This window comes from Athalia rosae, chromosome 2 (genome assembly GCF_917208135.1).
Source record: "Athalia rosae chromosome 2, iyAthRosa1.1, whole genome shotgun sequence".
Classification (NCBI taxonomy): domain Eukaryota; kingdom Metazoa; phylum Arthropoda; class Insecta; order Hymenoptera; family Athaliidae; genus Athalia; species Athalia rosae.
The window spans coordinates 16,041,986-16,059,215 of NC_064027.1; the positions used below are offsets into that span (position 1 = coordinate 16,041,986).

Below are 17,230 nucleotides of genomic sequence, written 5' to 3' on the forward strand. Positions count from 1 at the left end.
ATCTGTGAAGTTGATCGAACAAAATCGATTTTCGACCCTTTTTCGAACCCTTTTTATACTGAATGTCTGTTGGTGATTGTTAGATCATCAAAAGTTTCTTGTATACGTATCAGTTAGCATTTCACATTGAAAGCAAAAATTTCTGAACCTAGCTGAATAATTTTTTATTTTACATACGTCACAGAGTCGTTCTTAGTGGAAAATATAGAAATGAGAACGTTTTAATAAGCGAATAACAGACTTTGATTGTCCAATAATCACCAACAAATCCCAACAATTGCTTGAGGAAAAAAAAAGCTTTCTTTGATCGGCTAACTTCACAGAGGTGGAAGAAGCATCTGGATTTTTCGTAGATTGGTAAGATGAATCTACGAACCGAGGCACAAACGAACCATAGAACGAAGGGAGCTGAACAGCGACATCTGTTGGATATAAATCAGTGCAACCTGTATGCATGGTTTCGTGGTGTCGGAAGTGTTACAGTAATAGCAAGCAGTACAGTTTTAAAATAAATTCATTAAAGATTTTCACTAATAGTTTGTCGAATTAATTAGCTGTAGAATAAGTGGTTTCGATTTGTTTAATGGATCCAAACATCGGTTGGTATCAACCCGAGCAGTTCGGCCCCGCTAAGGACTTGTGGTTACACATTTGGGAGGCTGAAATTGCTGAAAAGGGACTCGATACCTTGACACTAAAGAACGACAATTCATCGAACACGATGGGTAATAAAGTGCAGCAAGATTACATATCATTAGATTCGGTGTCTAGTCGTGTTGGAGAGGACCGTTTAGCTACGCGAGTGCAACATAATACCTGTAATAATTATTACAATCCATCGAGAAGGAAAGGCGACAACCGCGCTAGTACTTATGGCATGAACTACAATCATAATGCTCTCATCGGCGAATACGGCGGATGTCCCTGGCGTCAGCTGAACAAGCATTACTCCAAGGGGGTACTTGGGTGAGCGTATTTTATTGTTTCATTCCATTCGAATTACTCCTATCGATCTATCCCCATGTATTTCCCTTATCCAAATTTCCCGTATGTGGGTAACTCGAGTGAGGTTAGATATGTCACATGCTGATTTAGTCAAGGACAGCGACACATGATACTTTCATTTTGATAACTTGACGATTCTTTGATTTTTTTGAAAATGCAGCTTTTTCAAACGTCTTAAAAATATTTGAACATATCACATGACTCCCTTGATTTAAGTTCAAGGTATAGCAGTCTTTTATTTAGGTAAAAGGAAAAAACTTTCTGTTTTCCATGGCATATCGTTTGCAATATCTAATGACATTAATCAGCTGCGCAGCGTAGACATGCAATGTTGTGCTGGGTATGATTATAGTTCATCTACCTTGAAGTCATATTGTTGTGTATTTGCATCAATTAAATTTTTGCTAAGCAAATCTCGTTCCAGGATAATTGAGTGGATTTGACCCGGAGATGAGTTAAAAAACAACATGCTTATATTGTACAATGAATAAAATATACACTGTGCCTAATCGTGAATTAATAACTGATAAGGTTACGTGATACGCTACTATTGATAAAAGCTTTACGTCATATTTTGAATGTGTATTTTGACTTCAAGATTTTGCCTTTTGTCGATGTAACTCAGATTGCCCCTCTTACATTTTTTATTCAATTGCTGCAAGAATTTTAAAGTTACAATTAATTGGCCAAAATGTTCTTAAGATGTATGAGAAATTATTAACAGCATCTTGATTGATCTATGTGGATGAATGGAGATATTACTAATTTCACATCAGGTCATAATAAGTAAAGGAACTGATAAGACATATTTGGATAAGCCACATTTTAGACATTTGTTGAAGCAAGAAATCCAATACTTACATAATTATGCAGATAGTAAAATTATTTAAGAGTACCAATCTGACAGTTATGGATTACTCAGCTGTGTTATATTTTGAGCGTAAGTGTGTGGAAGAATATTCTTATAAGTTTCACATTAGCAAAGCCATATTCTTTGCAAGCTGTGTACATTCAGAGTTTTCTCTGAAATTGCATGATTCTTATTTGATCGTGTAATAAATATAACTGTTTTCTACGTGTAATATATGGGACAGGAAAATTTGTGTAATTCTGTGTTATAAATTCATAATCAAAGAACATTGTAAATTGATTCCTGTTTTTAATATTTGCAGCCTCCACGAAGAGATTGAGGACTTCTATTCTTACATGTGCCCTTCCATGGAAGAGCACAAACTTCGTATACGTGTTGTGAAAAGAATAGAAGAGGTAATTCATGATCTGTGGCCAAATTCAAATGTCGAAGTTTTCGGAAGCTTCCCTACCGGACTTTACCTACCTACTAGGTCAGTATTATTGGTTTTACTTCGAAAAATTCAAGAACATCGAATTTCAAATCAAACGCTATATCGCAATCTTTAGATCGTTTTACTAAAATATTTTCAAACGTTTCAATGAAATGGCATATCAATTAGAGCTTGATAACATAAGAATTGATATTCACATTTCGAGAGCGATTATCAACCTGTGAAATATCTGATAAACAAATTGGTAATCCCATACAACGAACTAATCAAAAATTCTTATCAGTATGTATACATTCGTCGAGCATTCGCCCGATCAAGATATTCTCAACAAAAATAAATATGTTCCCAACAGTGACATTGACCTAGTGGTAATAGGCGTATGGAAAATGCTTCCACTTCACACTCTAGAAAGAGCTTTATTGGATCGCAACATAGCCGAACCAGCTTCCATAAAAGTTCTGGATAAAGCTAGTGTACCAATAGTAAAGCTAACAGACAAAGAAACCGAGATCAAGGTGGACATTAGTTTCAATATGAACAATGGCGTTAAATCCGTAGACCTGATCAAGCTATACAAACGCCGATTCCCCGTACTTGACAAGCTCGTGATGGTTTTGAAACAATTTTTATTGCAAAGAGATCTCAATGAAGTATTCACTGGCGGCATTTCATCCTACAGTCTTATTCTAATGACAATTAGTTTTTTGCAGGTAATTATGCCCAAAAAAGAAGATATCAATTTGGGATGCATGTATTTGTTTTTCTGCATATCTTGTACATTGTCATGTATGAAATATATTAACAGTATCAATATCTTGCAGCTACACCCTAGACAGAATGCATATTGTCCGAATGCTAATTTGGGCGTGCTATTAATTGAATTTCTGGAACTCTACGGTAGAAAATTCAATTATGTTAAAACTGGTATTAGAGTCAAAGATGGTGGTACTTACATATCTAAGGAAGAGGTATGTTTTGCTTTAATCATGAATTAGCATTCCTGTAAAATACAACATCCAATCTTCTTCGCCAGCATTTTTTAAAAATACCTGTGATGTAAAAATAACGATATTATTGCGGCATTTCCTATTTCATTGGTATTTAAAAAATCATCATATTAACGAGTAAGCAGTGATGGGTAAAATAGTTTCAAAAGTTTTCAAGTGCAATAGTGGTTTTTCCAATTGGATATAATAATAGAACCCATTTATAATTTTTTGGGCTTTCAATCTCCAAATGTTGTAATTTAACCACTTCTTCGAGGCTGTGCCGTTTCGTGCTGTTATCCACCTGAAGCATAGCGTTAATTATGAATCCATGATTTTTAATTACTTTGTGGGCACAGTATATGACTTGGCTGAAGAAGCAGGCACTAACAGTTTGATTTTATAAGTTGTCGCATATTTCATTGGAACTCAAATTTATTTCAATAACATGATTGGTTCAAGAAAAGAAAGTGGATTTTTCTTATTTTGTATTATTTAGAGAAGAAAAAAAGTTGATTTCATTATTGATTACGTAATGATATTTGAATTAAATCAAGTTGTATTACAGTCTTCTAATATCGGTAATAGAAGGTCAGGTATTTATGATATTTTTATTAAAATCCGAATACAATTTGCTGATAGTATAAATTTTTGCACAAATCTCAAATTACTTACAGTAATTATTCTTGCTGTGTAGACGGTATGATTGTTCTTTAGGTAATTTCTTGCTGTTTCATTTTTTCAACATTTTGGCCTATGCTTGATCATTGAATCGTCAATTTCAGGTTCAACGTGACATGATCGACGGGCACAGACCTTCCTTACTATGCATCGAAGATCCACTTACTCCTGGCAATGACATTGGTCGCAGTAGTTATGGAGCTCTCTATGTTAAAGAGGCTTTTGATTGGGCATATTCAGTGCTATCTCAAGCGGTTAGCCCTCTCAATATACTGGTAAATGATGCAAACAAAGTAAGGTAAGCAGAATTGTTGAAATTCATTAAAACCATGTTACATGATAGGTTTTGTATGAAATAATATAGATATAATTTACGATTCAATTAAATATTGACCGAAATGAACAATGTGTGAGGATTTCTATTATAAACTTACAGTATACTGGGCAGAATAATTCGAGTCACAGACGAAGTGATTGACTATCGTAAATGGATCAAAGCAACATTCCCACTGCCTCTTGGCGAAATGGACTCTCTTTCAAGTTCTACAGGTTCAGATGCATCGACCCTTTCCGCCCCTGCTAGTGATACGGTAATTACAAGTCGAAAGTTCATTAAACTAACAATGGAAGATTCTTTGTGAGAACCATGGGCTTTCGACCATTCATAGTTTTTTTATACAGTCAACCCTACAAGAGCAGGGCACTCATATTTGTGATGGGAGTATCTAGTATTCAAAACAATCCATATTAATAAATATGCCGTACTTCGTATAAGCCGATTGGCGATTACAGGGGATACTATTTTTCGTCAATTTTTCAGCAGCTCGTTGTTATCTGCAAGGTTGTAGCTACGAAAGGCATGCGCGTGTAATACTGATTTTACATTTTGAAATTGAGATTTCATGAATCTCTCGTACATGTCTTTTACCATAGGATTCCGAATGCAGTCGTGGCAACTCTCCCAATAACACAGATGGCAAAACTGAAGAAAGAAACGAGGATAATCATGCATGTGATAACCAGCTAACTCATCACCGTCAGCCAAAGAAACACTACAAACCTAATGCACACGGTATGACTGAGTGTTTTTTCATTGTTTATAAGAGAACGTATGCGTAAATGCCAAAAAGCCGCATCTTTTCATAAAAGGTTATCCCCAGTGACTTCTCTTTACTATTTACCATGTCCACGATTTTCAGTTAATCAGCACAACTCAAGGGGAAATTATCAGCACGGAGGAAATCATTATACGACTGGTAAGAACAAAGCGAAAAATCCCCTGTACAACAACAACAACAACAGCAGCAACAATAACAGTGGGAGCCAAAGTCCGAATTCAAGAACAGTTACAATGAAACGCAAAAAGTCCCAACTGACAAGGCGTGGGCCTGGGAATGATTGTGTGCGGTGATAAAATATACCCCGTGTTTCAGTGTGTTAAATTTGTTTCTCTAAAAACCGCAGTAATTTTCCATAATAATATGTCAAAGTTACTGTGTGATTGACCCTAGCAATATCGAATACAGTCCAAAATTTAGGTCGATACCTAATTAACATTGTACTGCAGCACTTGCGTTTTATAATTTATTTATCTGTTGTCTTTTTTTTTCAATGTTTCGTGTCAATGACGGCTTCAATTTAGGTCTAAGCATTTGGCGAGCTGTTTAATTTGTCCGGATTATATGACACAGTTAAATTTACTGAATCAATTGACATTTTGTCCGTAAAATCGATCGAGTGAAGATAAATATTTTATTATTAAGATTTAAGAACGAAACTTTTTATTCACAACTATACAATATGAGGAATGTTATTATTCATCATGGATGATTTTGGTTTTCTTTTTTTTTTTTTATACCGTGAATTATGATTGACAAAATTTGTACTCTGATTGATAGATAGGGTTTCTAAGTAACATCGCACAGTTCATTTTTATCACATTTAAATAGTATTATTATGCTCTTACTATGATGTAATTACTAATCGTATCTACAAAGTCACAAAACAGTTTACATGAAATTCATTATTGCGACTTTGAGCAGTAGAAATGCTTTTATCATTACTCTTGTCTTTGGCTTAGGGTTTCACAATTATAGGACATTATTCATTTGTGTAGTTACAACAAAGACTTAGTTTTCTATATGAAACTATATTCTTATAATACAATTGAAAAAAAATTAAATAAAAAAAAAAATCAAATACAATGAAAACACAAAAAAAAAAAAAATAATAGGTAGAAAACTAAAAAAAAGAAAAGAAAAATTGGTGATAATGGGGAACGCCCACTGTAAATATTGTAATATACTCATAATACAATGAATTTTTGAAGATGAGTGTAACGTTATCTAGTACATATTTTAATTTGTGTGTGTTAAACACGGTTTTCCTACAAACATTTAGATATCATCCTTCATATGGATGCTATCCATATTTATAAAGAAATTCCAATAGGCCCTTTTTGTAAAATACTTACCTATATATCATTTCCTTATACCGACAAAGTAGTGTGTACAAATATAGCAGTGTGTAATAAGTAACAAAAATATGTAAATTTATATGTATGAATAGGTGTGAAAGATTGTTTTTTTTTTCGAACGAATGAGCCTGATAGTGATTAATACTGCTGTATAACTTATTGTTATTTGTACAAACTTATGAGAGACTGCATACGTAAAGTTAAACGGTCTTTGTGAGATATCAATTTATTTATATACAATACTGTATCATAATCTCAAGTACAAACATATAGTTCATTACGTTTCATAATAAAATGGAAAAAGCTCGAGCCTAAAATTCGACTTGTGAAAATTTATTACCCCTCATCTACTAGGTTTATACTTCAAGCTAGATCTAACTTGAGAGTGACTTGAGATAAACGATTCACACTTGAATCTATGCATCGATAAGCAGAGAAGGTGAATAAGTTGAGAGGATAGGGTTGATATATTTGGAAATAACTAAAATTGTTCGGGCAACAATCGCGGTGTCAGCTTTATTGGTATTCTGTACAGTTAAACAGTGCTTAAAAACAAGGAAGTATTTTCAATTGGTTCTTACTAATATGGACGATAATACTGGAATGAAATTTCTTCGGAGGGTAATTATAAATGATTTTTATTAATTCCCTGTCTGTCATATAAGGGTATGTACAGAATTCTTTTGGTACAGCCACGCTTTTACTACTGTAATCATAATAACTATATAGTAATGATTGCTCGTTTATTTACGGGCACGGGCACTGATACCCTCGATCGGATTGATGTCGAGTTTTAACATACGATCTAGTTGGGCAAGCTGGTGTTCTTCGTCAAAAGTGATTGGTAGTGGTGGTAGAACTAGAATATTAATATTTATATTAATTATTTTGAATGTTTGAAATTAACAATCATGCGATATTGCATGATAGAGAATGGTCAATTGATACTCACTGAATTTTCTCATGTAAATATAAATCCAGATCGCAAGAGTAACACCGAAAAAGCCCCAACCAACAACACCTTTCCATTCACCAGTTGGAGCATTCATCTCTGCAAAAGTCTGGCAAAAGCTAGCTCGGTAAAGAGCTTTTTTTTCCTCTATTGAGAGCTTCTTCCAATCTCCCTTCTCCTTCTCTCTAAGAGCCTGACAGTGATAATATTGAGAGTTAATAAAAATACGGAATTCTTCCATTTTCTATGACAGACTGTATGACTGTTCTGTGGTCTACCACGAGGAGATAAAATCACATTAAATTGAGGCTTCAGACATCCACCCTGAATGTTATGGACAAATTTTATCAGTGTTATATCATTCATTTTAAAAAATCATCACCTGTACATCAGAGGTGTTCTCCTTGAAGCGAATTGCCGGCATGGGATAATCTGGCCGATCGAAATAGTTGGCATTACCATTCAGCCCATGGCAAACGACCTCACGATCCCCAATTTTGTTGACTTCATCCCAAGAAAAGTGACCGGTGGACATATTAGCCACATTCTGAATCTGGCCGATCCTCAGCAGCCTGGTCGATAAAACCCTTCCTACCATTGTTAACTAAGAAACAGAATAGCGATTTACTAAATCCAGTAATACTCACACTCATTTATCTATCATATCTTTATATCATGATCATATGTCTAGCAGACGTACATACGTTGCAGCGTTATCCATGTAAAGTGTTACCTAATAGTTTGATAACTTCGATGTTTAACATCTGACCCAATTTTTATAACATTTTACGTTGATTATGTCAATAAATTACGGATGGTATCATGGATGAGAATGATTATTCGTGTTCATATTACAAAATAGGAAAATTTTAATAATTACGTTCGACTACATACCTGCTCTGTGGTGGGTCCGGCAGCTGAACTTAAGAACACAGACTTAAAAAAGGTGAAGATGGCGAAGTGCGAAGTCACGGCAGAACACGCGACAGATCAATACGTTCACATTTAATCACGTCTACGTTTTAAAGTTCCTTGTACTGTTGTTTAGGTATAAACGGTATAAACACAAAAATAATGTTGAAGATAATAAATAAGAAGGAATTGCTATAAATATTTAACCAAAATTTTCTTGAATTTTTATTTCATTTATAGATTGATATTGGAATTTATTTTCACCAGATGTCACTTACAGCTTTTGCAAACTCCGCGCCACGGAAGGCAAAACCGAAAACTAGTCCCAAAAATCTTGCGGGTTCGGTTGAATCCGGTATTCAGTCATCAGGGGGTGAAATAGTAGGTTAGAACTGGGATTTCAGTGGTGAGCGGTTTGTTGAAAAATATCTACAATATACTACTGTAGCGAGTAGCCGATATATTTAAGTGGTTTTTCAACCTGCATCTATCGACTACCTACGACAGTACACCAGGTTGAAAAACCTTGTTTTGATTTTATTTACAAATTTTATGAGAGATCAAGATTGTCTTATTCATACGACTTATTTTTCAATAGTTTAATCTTACTCGGCCGTAATTTGAAGTGATATTGAAATTCTTATCGCTTTTATATCCTATCTAAAGACGCATCTTATTACAACTTTTAAAGCATGACGTAATTCGGCGCCAGTTGGGCGGTGCAGTTAATTTTGTGGTGCGTAATTTTGATTTCAATGAAAATCTTTGAATCATGTCTCGAGATTTTCCATGTACCTTTCATCGTTGGTGAAATAATTGGCCATGTTACCTAACGAACATGCTAACTTGTTTGAATCCCATTATTTGACATTTCTCATTACTGTTGTGCAGTTGAATGATAATCTTTGCAAAGAATAATCGTACATGTCAGGATGTTGTGTTTGACAGCACTTTCAAGGCCCACTGGAATACCATTTTACAGAATGAGTCTTCTTCTTGGAATAAAATTCTGCTCTTTCAATAGTCCGGTTGTAAGAACGTCAGTTTCCATCCGGCGCCTCCAGCAAACTTTTGCTGCTGTAAACTCATCTAATGAAAGTACTCAGGTGAGTACAAAATTCAACCTAATACCCGTATCACGACCACTATGAAATTCAATCTGCTATGTGGAGGTGAATTTGCATATGGTATGATTATACAAATCGAAACTTGATCCAACACCACATTGAGGTAAAATAAATAATATCTACAAAAAATCTGAACACAATAGATGTCTTGAATAACAACTACCTTATTTACAAATGTTAACAGTAAAATTCATCAATGTTCCAATTATAAAAATACACCAAACTAGCCAGAATAATGGTCTCTATTATCTAGTTGACATGTATCTATTTTTTCTTCATGTGGGCTGAGTTCAAAAACATTTTGCGTTTCAACTTCAAATCTAACTGTCATGTGATTTGGTTTCTGTAGATACCAGCCACATGATTATCATATGGCTGAGTTATATTTATTCCAATCTTCAAGGTATAGATAAGTGTTTTATTGGCAACCTGAAATTGTTCACTTTTCTGGCCCAGAGTCATCAGCTATATATTGACTATAATCGAAGTTTTGAGGACGCAAAATAATTTTAATTTAAATTCTACAGATAAATCTGAAAAGTCTTGCAAGTTCTGGTATGATCAGTGATCAAAGATTTAGATAAACAACTAATTTTAATAATGATCTTTTGGAAATTCCTATGTCCATGAATTCATTTCTTGACTTTGATAACATACTGAGATTCGTTATCATTACGTAATTCATTGCGAGAGTACTAATCAATATTCATTGAAAGAATTGAAACAACACCTCAATCTTGAGCAAAAAATATAGAAATTTCAAATGCTTGCAACTTTTGACCAACAACTCGTACATGGATGAATTTTTTTAGCATTTGAAGTTTAGGATATCTACTTTTACCACCATATTACAATTTCTTATTTGAAATATCTGCCTCTGGCAAAACAACAGCCTGAAGTAATTAGAGCAAAAATTTTAATTTTGCGTTGATCTTTGTCGTGTTGCACCACTTGGAAAAAGAAATTTATCTAAAATGCTACCATAGATAAGAGATAGGAAATTTACTCGACTTTGAACGGCATCTTCATCTTTATCAGATTTTATTTTGTAGGACATTATTTGATGATTTTATTACCAACGAACGCTGTCCTAAATGACCAGAGAGAACGTTTAACTTTTCAAATCCTTTTTGGGTCGTTTTCCTGCAAGTTTTCAGTGCAAAGCATAACGAGTCTGAAGCATAGGTCGATTCAAAGAAATCCCCAATTTGTGATAAGTTGTAGCCAAATGACCGGAAACCGATTGTTCGTGTAATTGTGATTGTTCGATTGTTCGATTACTCAAATAACTTTCTGTTACAGACGAGAAACAATGTTGTTCCAGTATTCAAACATGCATCACGATTCTCCGACAGAACAGCATTGCATGATGCACATGGGGAATATACTTATCGAGGATTATACCTTAGTTCACTACAATTTGCCAATCAAATAACACAGGCAGTCTCTGCATCTCGACAAGAAAGAGTAGCATTTCTTATGCCAAATGATGCCAATTATGTGATTACACAGTGGGCGTGTTGGATGAGCGGACAGATTGGTAATCTTTTAAAAATTGTCCGTCAAAAAATCCAATCAATCCGGTGTAGCCTGCCTAACGTAATTTGCGATTAAAATATCATCTCTTCATCAGTAATAAACCTGCAGTATTTAGGATAAATCATCGTTTGATGCCCCTTATCGCAATGAACTTATGAAAGCATCGCTAAGTTTTGCTGATTCAGTGTGATTTAGTTCTGTTATTTATCAAGTTATATTTTCCAGCTGTGCCACTCAGTTCCGCACATCCCACACCAGTTCTGGAATATTATATAACAGACTCCGATGCTAGGGTGCTCGTAACAACACCACAATTTCTTCCCCTCGTTGAACCTATCGCAAAAGATACCAACCGACAAATAATCGTTTTGGATGACACTCTCAGAAAGTTGGCAATGAAATTTGATGGAAAAAAAGCCAATAATAAGGATCATTTTGAACACGAATCTGGAGATTTACCTGAAGCTGGCATAGATGGTGATTTCTATAACAATAGCGACGCCTTATTTATTTATACCTCTGGCACAACTGGCAAACCAAAAGGTAATGTTGATTATTTGAACAATTGCATTTAATTAAAAAAATCGGCATAATATTGATTAATACATGAAAAATATGAGTCTTTATGTATACAATATTAAAGAATCTTGAGTCAGATTCGGAAAGAAGCCGTCATGTTTTTCTGTTAAACCAACACTGATGTTGTTGCTTGTCATGCTCTATTTTACTGCTCATGTTTTCATCAGTAGCTTATTAATAGATGTAACAAAACTCTAATGAATGACATGAATAAATCTGAAAAACACAATAATTGGTGAAGGTGTGGTCCTGAGTCACAAAAATATACAAGCACAAGTGTCTTCACTGGTCAATGCATGGGATTGGACGGAAAAGGATATAATTTTGCACACACTACCCCTGTATCATATACACGGAATAGTAAACGTACTACTGTGTCCACTTCATGTTGGAGCACGTTGTGTTATGCTACCAAAGTTTGAGGCACCCAGTATTTGGAGTCAGCTGCTGGCAGTTGATATACAAAACGCAGAGCGAGTTAACGTCTTCATGGCCGTACCTACAATCTACACAAAACTCATCCAAGAATATGATCAACGTTTTAGCAAAAATGAGAAAATGAAGGAATACATTCATACAGTATGCAGCAACAAAATAAGGTCAGCCCACTAATCTCTTTTTTGCAGAGACATCGTTTTTGACTTTCTTATTTATTAAATTTTTTGCAAAACTGATGTGTTATAGAAAGCGGGAACTAGGTCTTCTTATATTTATTGCCAAATTTGATGTATTTCATTGTAGATTGATGGTAAGTGGGTCAGCGCCGCTTCCGCAACCAGTATTCAACCGGTGGGAAGAGATTACCGGACATCGTTTATTAGAGCGATACGGCATGAGTGAGACTGGGATGACACTTTCTAATCCGCTAAAAGGCAAACGTATTCCAGGTAATCCAACCATCGACTTTTACTTTCATTCATAATTTCAACACATGACGACAAATTGAGTCTCACTCTATTTTATGATATAATATTCTACTACTCGAGTTATCTTATCGTTATCTTGATAGCTAGCTTGATACCAATTAAGGATATTCATAATGATCTTATAATTAATTTATGATATCCAGGAACCGTTGGTATTCCACTACCTGGTGTAGAGGTTCGACTTACAAAACCAGATGCTACTGGATCTGGAACGGAAGTATTGCTACAGGGTTCTTCGAAGGGGCTGCAAAAAGGTGGCGAGTCACAGAACGCAGTCAGTGGAAATTTGGAGGTAAGAAGCGATGGAGTTTTCACTCGCTATTGGAACAAACCAGAAGCCACTAAAAAGGAATTCACAGAAGATGGATGGTTCAAAACTGGTAATTAGCATTGGCAATTTCATAGACAAGCAATAATAATGATGATATCAAATATATTAGTGTTATCGACCTGATTATCTAGTACCATTGCAATGCTTTCAAAGAAGAGTAAATTTGCCAGTAACAGTTGTGGGTTGGATAAAATGAGAAAGCACTTCTTACCGTTACTAATTTAGGTTCGAATTTTAGGAGACACTGCACAGTACGAGGATGGCGTTTACAAAATCCTGGGACGTAGTTCGATAGATATTATTAAGACTGGAGGCTACAAAGTCAGTGCTTTGAATGTGGAAACTGAAATTCTTGGTCATCCTCATGTACAGGATTGTTCTGTAGTTGGTGTACCTGATGAAACGTGGGGGCAGAGGGTAAGCATAATTTTTACCATTAACTCAGAAGTCGAGTAGGCGATTATTGAGTTGACTGTAACTCTGAGTTTTTGTGAACGGTGTTTTACCTGATAACTTTAATATTTTAGATAGCGGCGGTTGTCGTATTGCGAGAAGGAACTGAACTAGTCTTACCAGAATTACGAGAATTTGCAAAAAAATCTCTGCCGGACTATGCAGTGCCTAGCATACTGAAAGTTGTTGATGCAATTCCAAAAAATGCTATGGGAAAGGTGAATAAGGTTGATCTTTTAAAGACTGTATTCCCTGAAAATAAAATTTAAATATGAATATATTATTGCGCAGAGACGGTCATTTGAAGAAAGGTATTTACATTAACCAACTGGTACTGTTAAACATCATTATTATACAGTTGATATATTTTATTTGATGTTGCATTTATTTAGGATATGAGTACCTCATGGTATAATGACGAAAAGTTGGTTAATCAGGTAGTCGAATAATGACTAAAATTGATAATGTTCAACGTTCAATATTCAAAATACATCACTTCCTTGCATCTCAGTTAGCTATTTTGAAAAAAATATTCCGTCGGACGTTGACTTTGTTATTACTTAATTACCGTGCTTACGATTAGTGGTAAAAACATTTGTGATTAGTCTCTTCAGCATTCAACTAAGGCCGTATAAAAACGTTCGGTTATCAAGTAACATATGATTAAATAAGAGCCCAGGCTAGAGAGACGGAAATTTCTTTTTTATTATTTCGAGTATTAAAATATGCAGATACCTAATCAAGTTTCAAACTTTATGAAAGTTCGAAGCTGTTTGGTATAAGGTTGTTGGATGAGATGTAAGCTGACAAAAATTTGGTTTTTCAATGCGTGACACCATTTATTTGATATTTGTGTTGAGTGATAGAAATACCACTCTGTAATAAATAAACGGTATGAATTTACAATTATCAGATCTACAGTTCATTTAATTTGAACCATTTCTAAACGAACATTTCTTCGGTGGAGCCCCGGTCAAAGAAATCAAGCTCACCCATCGTTCCCGCTGCACTTACAATAGTAAGAAGGGGGCTTCCGGTCGACTTGGTTGACTTGACAGTTGATCCGTAGGTTGATCCCCATTGCAGTGCATTGGACAAGTGTTGAGTGTTGAGCAGAATTGTCGAGTTGCGGATCTGACCAAGAACATAATCTACGTTTATTCATCAATATTTATAAGAACCAAAATTTTTACGCCTCTACTTATTTTTAAAATTAAAAATTTGCTGCCAAAATCGTGCGAAATGCAAGTGCTTATCGTTTGGAAATAACAAAACTAACAACGTAAATCAGAAATAATGGCTAATCATTACGAAGTGCCTAGCTGGTGAGATTTCTGTGATCATTTCTACAAAATATATTCCAATTACGAATAGTTTTACGAAAAATATAATATGCGGGCTTCACAAACCAACAATACAAAAATGGCAAACATAGTTAACAGGTTATGTTTTCAGGGCTGGCAAACCACCGGTTGGTTTGCATTTGGATGTTTTAAAAGGTGATAAGTTAATTCAGGTAATATCAGGTGCTCACTTAAATGAAGTTTTCATGCCAGTAGTGCACATCTGAAAGACCTAACTTGTCGTTTATTCAAAAGTGATATTACTCACTAAAATCAGTCCGATGAGTGTCCTGCTGACATGGAACATTGCCTTGTTATGCTGTACCGTATTGTATATTTAAGAAAGTTTGCGTCTGGTTCTCATTCATTGAATAACATTCGAATAGTTATTTGATTTATTATTGACTGCTCAGCTATTGATGAGTGACAAATGCAATTTATAGCAATATCAGGTTTGTTAACTTGAACAGATGAAACATCAAAGAATGAGCAACTTGAGTGACAAGTAGTTCTTGTAGGTATTCTATGTCGGCATCTTTAATGGAACACCCTAAGGTTGAAGAATTTGATTTTGAGCTCTGATCCTTGTTGAATTGATACATAATTTCATAAGTAACAAGTAATCTTTTGCAGAAATTGATGGTGGATGAGAAGAAATGCTATCTATTTGGTAGAAACCAACAAATGAATGATTTTTGTATCGATCATGCTTCATGTTCACGTGTTCATTCTGCTCTGGTTTATCATAAACATCTTCAGAGAGCATTTTTAGTGGATCTCGGAAGTAGTACGTATTGCTGAATATCTTTCAATTTGATCGTGAATCTGGCAAATATTTCTGGTTCTTATTATATGTGTCCGATTGCAGCTCACGGAACTTATATTGGCAATATGAGACTAGATCCTAATAAGCCAACACAATTACCTATCGACAGCACTTTTCACTTTGGAGCTTCGACAAGATACTATATCATCCGAGAGCGGCCACAGTCTGGTGCAAGACCGATTATCGAAGAGCTAGAGAAATCTGCCGAGGACAATGATGCTGGTGGTTTGCTCGGATTGCCAGAGACAGAGACTGAACTTGACGTAAGCCTGACATAGCGTGGTATAGATGCCAGGTTTTACTGCATTTCTAATGTCAGTTTTGAATAATTTCATATTATTCTTACAGAATTTGACAGAATTTAATACTGCACATAATAGGCGTATTTCCATGTTGGGAATCACCGATGATGACGTTCATAAGGCAACAAGAAAAAGAAAAAAGAAAGGCATCACATTCAATGACGACGAAGAAGTTATCAACCCTGAAGATGTCGATCCATCTGTGGGTAGATTTCGGAATCTTGTGCAAACAACCGTAGTTCCTAGCAAAGTAAGTCAATTCTATTGTAATGAATTCCGAGAAATTACCAATTTTTCATAACATCACCATGTATGAAAGTAGAAAAGAAGCTGCTTTTTGCCTGAATCTAATGTTGTTGAACATCCTAAATTAAGACATTGTTTTTCTATTTTTCAGCGAATGCGAATGGAAGGTGGCCTGATATCTTTGTCCGAAGAGAGCCATAACATGATGAAGCATCTACAGCCTAGTTCCATAATCCCTCAATTATATCATGATTTACCTCCGGAACAGTTCTCAAATGCACATTCATCAATGGCCAGTAACCCTTTCAATACGGCTCTTACGTCATTGACCTCCCGCCTTGGTATAGCTTTACCAAATCCAGCCCCTGAAGTAGAAATGGCACCTCACCAAATGCAGGCTGAAGTTCAGCACATTCCAGATATATCCGGATCTTCTGAACCACATTCGCTGGAGCCTAAAAAGAAAAAATATGCCAAGGAGGCTTGGCCTGGTAAAAAACCGCTGCCCACTCTTCTGGTGTAATATCTGGTACTACGAAACTCGGCTATCTCAGACTAGTACTTCAGAGCAATTGATAATCAACTAAATGTTTTCCAAAAAGCAGCTGCCCAGAAACTATTTTTCTATGACATCCTCAGGTAAGCTGATACAAGCAAAATGAATATCAATGCTTCCAAATTAAACAAAGCGGTACTTATCTGCAGCGATTGTTTTCAGTCAAGCGTGATTTCGTAATCCATTTACCAGATGATATCAAGTATATTTGCGTGGTGTGTCAGAGTTTTAAATAATCTTTTCACAGGATTAAACAATCTGGTTAATCCTGCATTCGTACGCAGTCAATGAAATATGCCCATGAAATGGTATTTGAAATAAATAAAATATTCGAGACACTTAAGAAAATTCCTAACATGTTCACATTTTGTTTTCGTGCAATTCCATTTCGTCAAATCTAGTTTCCACCCATCGAAGAAATTCTTGATGCAGGTTTTATTACACGAGATGCGTTAACACATAAAAATGACTCATTTGCTTTGTAAGTAAATCAATCAACTCACATTTCATGGTAGTGTATCATCTGTTTCGCATGTTCTGATATTGAGCGTTCCGCAGAATATTATACTTATAATACGTTCAAGTCATGATAAAAAGTTATGAAAGGTTCGAGTCATCATTAAATGTGTCCATAAAAATGTCAATACCTTTTATATCTATCGTTATAGCTAATAAAGTTTGTAGAA

The 17,230-nt window shown here is 35.2% G+C and overlaps 4 protein-coding genes and 1 long non-coding RNA gene across 12 annotated transcripts; 3 read left to right on the top strand and 2 right to left on the bottom strand.

Annotated features, from left to right (window-relative positions):
- The first annotated feature begins 322 nt into the window (after positions 1 to 322).
- Positions 323 to 6,769, top strand: LOC105692051 (terminal nucleotidyltransferase 4B-like). Its single transcript, XM_012410963.3, has 8 exons — positions 323 to 966; positions 2,178 to 2,348; positions 2,662 to 3,019; positions 3,131 to 3,277; positions 4,081 to 4,274; positions 4,413 to 4,566; positions 4,910 to 5,048; positions 5,176 to 6,769. The coding sequence occupies exons 1-8, from the start codon at positions 584 to 586 to the stop codon at positions 5,385 to 5,387; spliced, it is 1,758 nt and encodes a 585-aa protein (XP_012266386.1). The 5' UTR covers positions 323 to 583; the 3' UTR covers positions 5,388 to 6,769.
- A 305-nt stretch (positions 6,770 to 7,074) lies between these two features.
- LOC105692054 lies at positions 7,075 to 8,491 on the bottom strand. The gene is made up of 4 exons (XM_012410972.3): positions 8,299 to 8,491; positions 7,787 to 8,008; positions 7,405 to 7,597; positions 7,075 to 7,311 (listed from the first exon to the last, which is right to left on the bottom strand). The coding sequence occupies exons 2-4, from the start codon at positions 8,000 to 8,002 to the stop codon at positions 7,196 to 7,198; spliced, it is 525 nt and encodes a 174-aa protein (XP_012266395.2). The 5' UTR covers positions 8,003 to 8,008; positions 8,299 to 8,491; the 3' UTR covers positions 7,075 to 7,195.
- Positions 8,492 to 8,578: 87 nt separating this feature from the next.
- Positions 8,579 to 14,180, top strand: LOC105692053 (malonate--CoA ligase ACSF3, mitochondrial). 5 transcript variants are annotated; one of them, XM_012410966.3, is made up of 9 exons: positions 8,579 to 8,722; positions 9,265 to 9,422; positions 10,746 to 10,983; positions 11,208 to 11,525; positions 11,803 to 12,160; positions 12,303 to 12,448; positions 12,631 to 12,867; positions 13,057 to 13,235; positions 13,346 to 14,180. In XM_012410966.3, the coding sequence occupies exons 2-9, from the start codon at positions 9,300 to 9,302 to the stop codon at positions 13,538 to 13,540; spliced, it is 1,794 nt and encodes a 597-aa protein (XP_012266389.1). In that variant the 5' UTR covers positions 8,579 to 8,722; positions 9,265 to 9,299; the 3' UTR covers positions 13,541 to 14,180. The 5 variants fall into 5 exon arrangements, with proteins under 5 accessions (XP_012266389.1, XP_012266394.1, XP_012266393.1 ...); XM_012410971.3 differs by having other exon boundaries at positions 8,602 to 8,729; XM_012410970.3 differs by lacking the exon at positions 8,579 to 8,722 and adding an exon at positions 8,813 to 8,831.
- On the bottom strand, positions 14,040 to 15,239 carry LOC125499855. 2 transcript variants are annotated; one of them, XR_007276879.1, is made up of 2 exons: positions 14,883 to 15,239; positions 14,040 to 14,405 (listed from the first exon to the last, which is right to left on the bottom strand). It is a non-coding gene; the product is annotated as an uncharacterized LOC125499855 (long non-coding RNA). The 2 variants fall into 2 exon arrangements; XR_007276880.1 differs by having other exon boundaries at positions 14,806 to 15,239.
- LOC105692012 (nuclear inhibitor of protein phosphatase 1) lies at positions 14,356 to 16,786 on the top strand. Of its 3 annotated transcripts, none has more exons than XM_012410876.3 (6): positions 14,356 to 14,596; positions 14,727 to 14,787; positions 15,248 to 15,401; positions 15,483 to 15,703; positions 15,789 to 15,992; positions 16,140 to 16,786. In XM_012410876.3, exons 1-6 carry the CDS (start codon positions 14,568 to 14,570, stop codon positions 16,509 to 16,511), a joined length of 1,041 nt encoding a protein of 346 aa, XP_012266299.1. In that variant the 5' UTR covers positions 14,356 to 14,567; the 3' UTR covers positions 16,512 to 16,786. The 3 variants fall into 3 exon arrangements, with proteins under 3 accessions (XP_012266299.1, XP_020711518.1, XP_048505763.1); XM_020855859.2 differs by having other exon boundaries at positions 14,358 to 14,596; positions 14,727 to 14,770; XM_048649806.1 differs by lacking the exon at positions 14,727 to 14,787 and having other exon boundaries at positions 14,358 to 14,596.
- Positions 16,787 to 17,230: the final 444 nt, after the last annotated feature.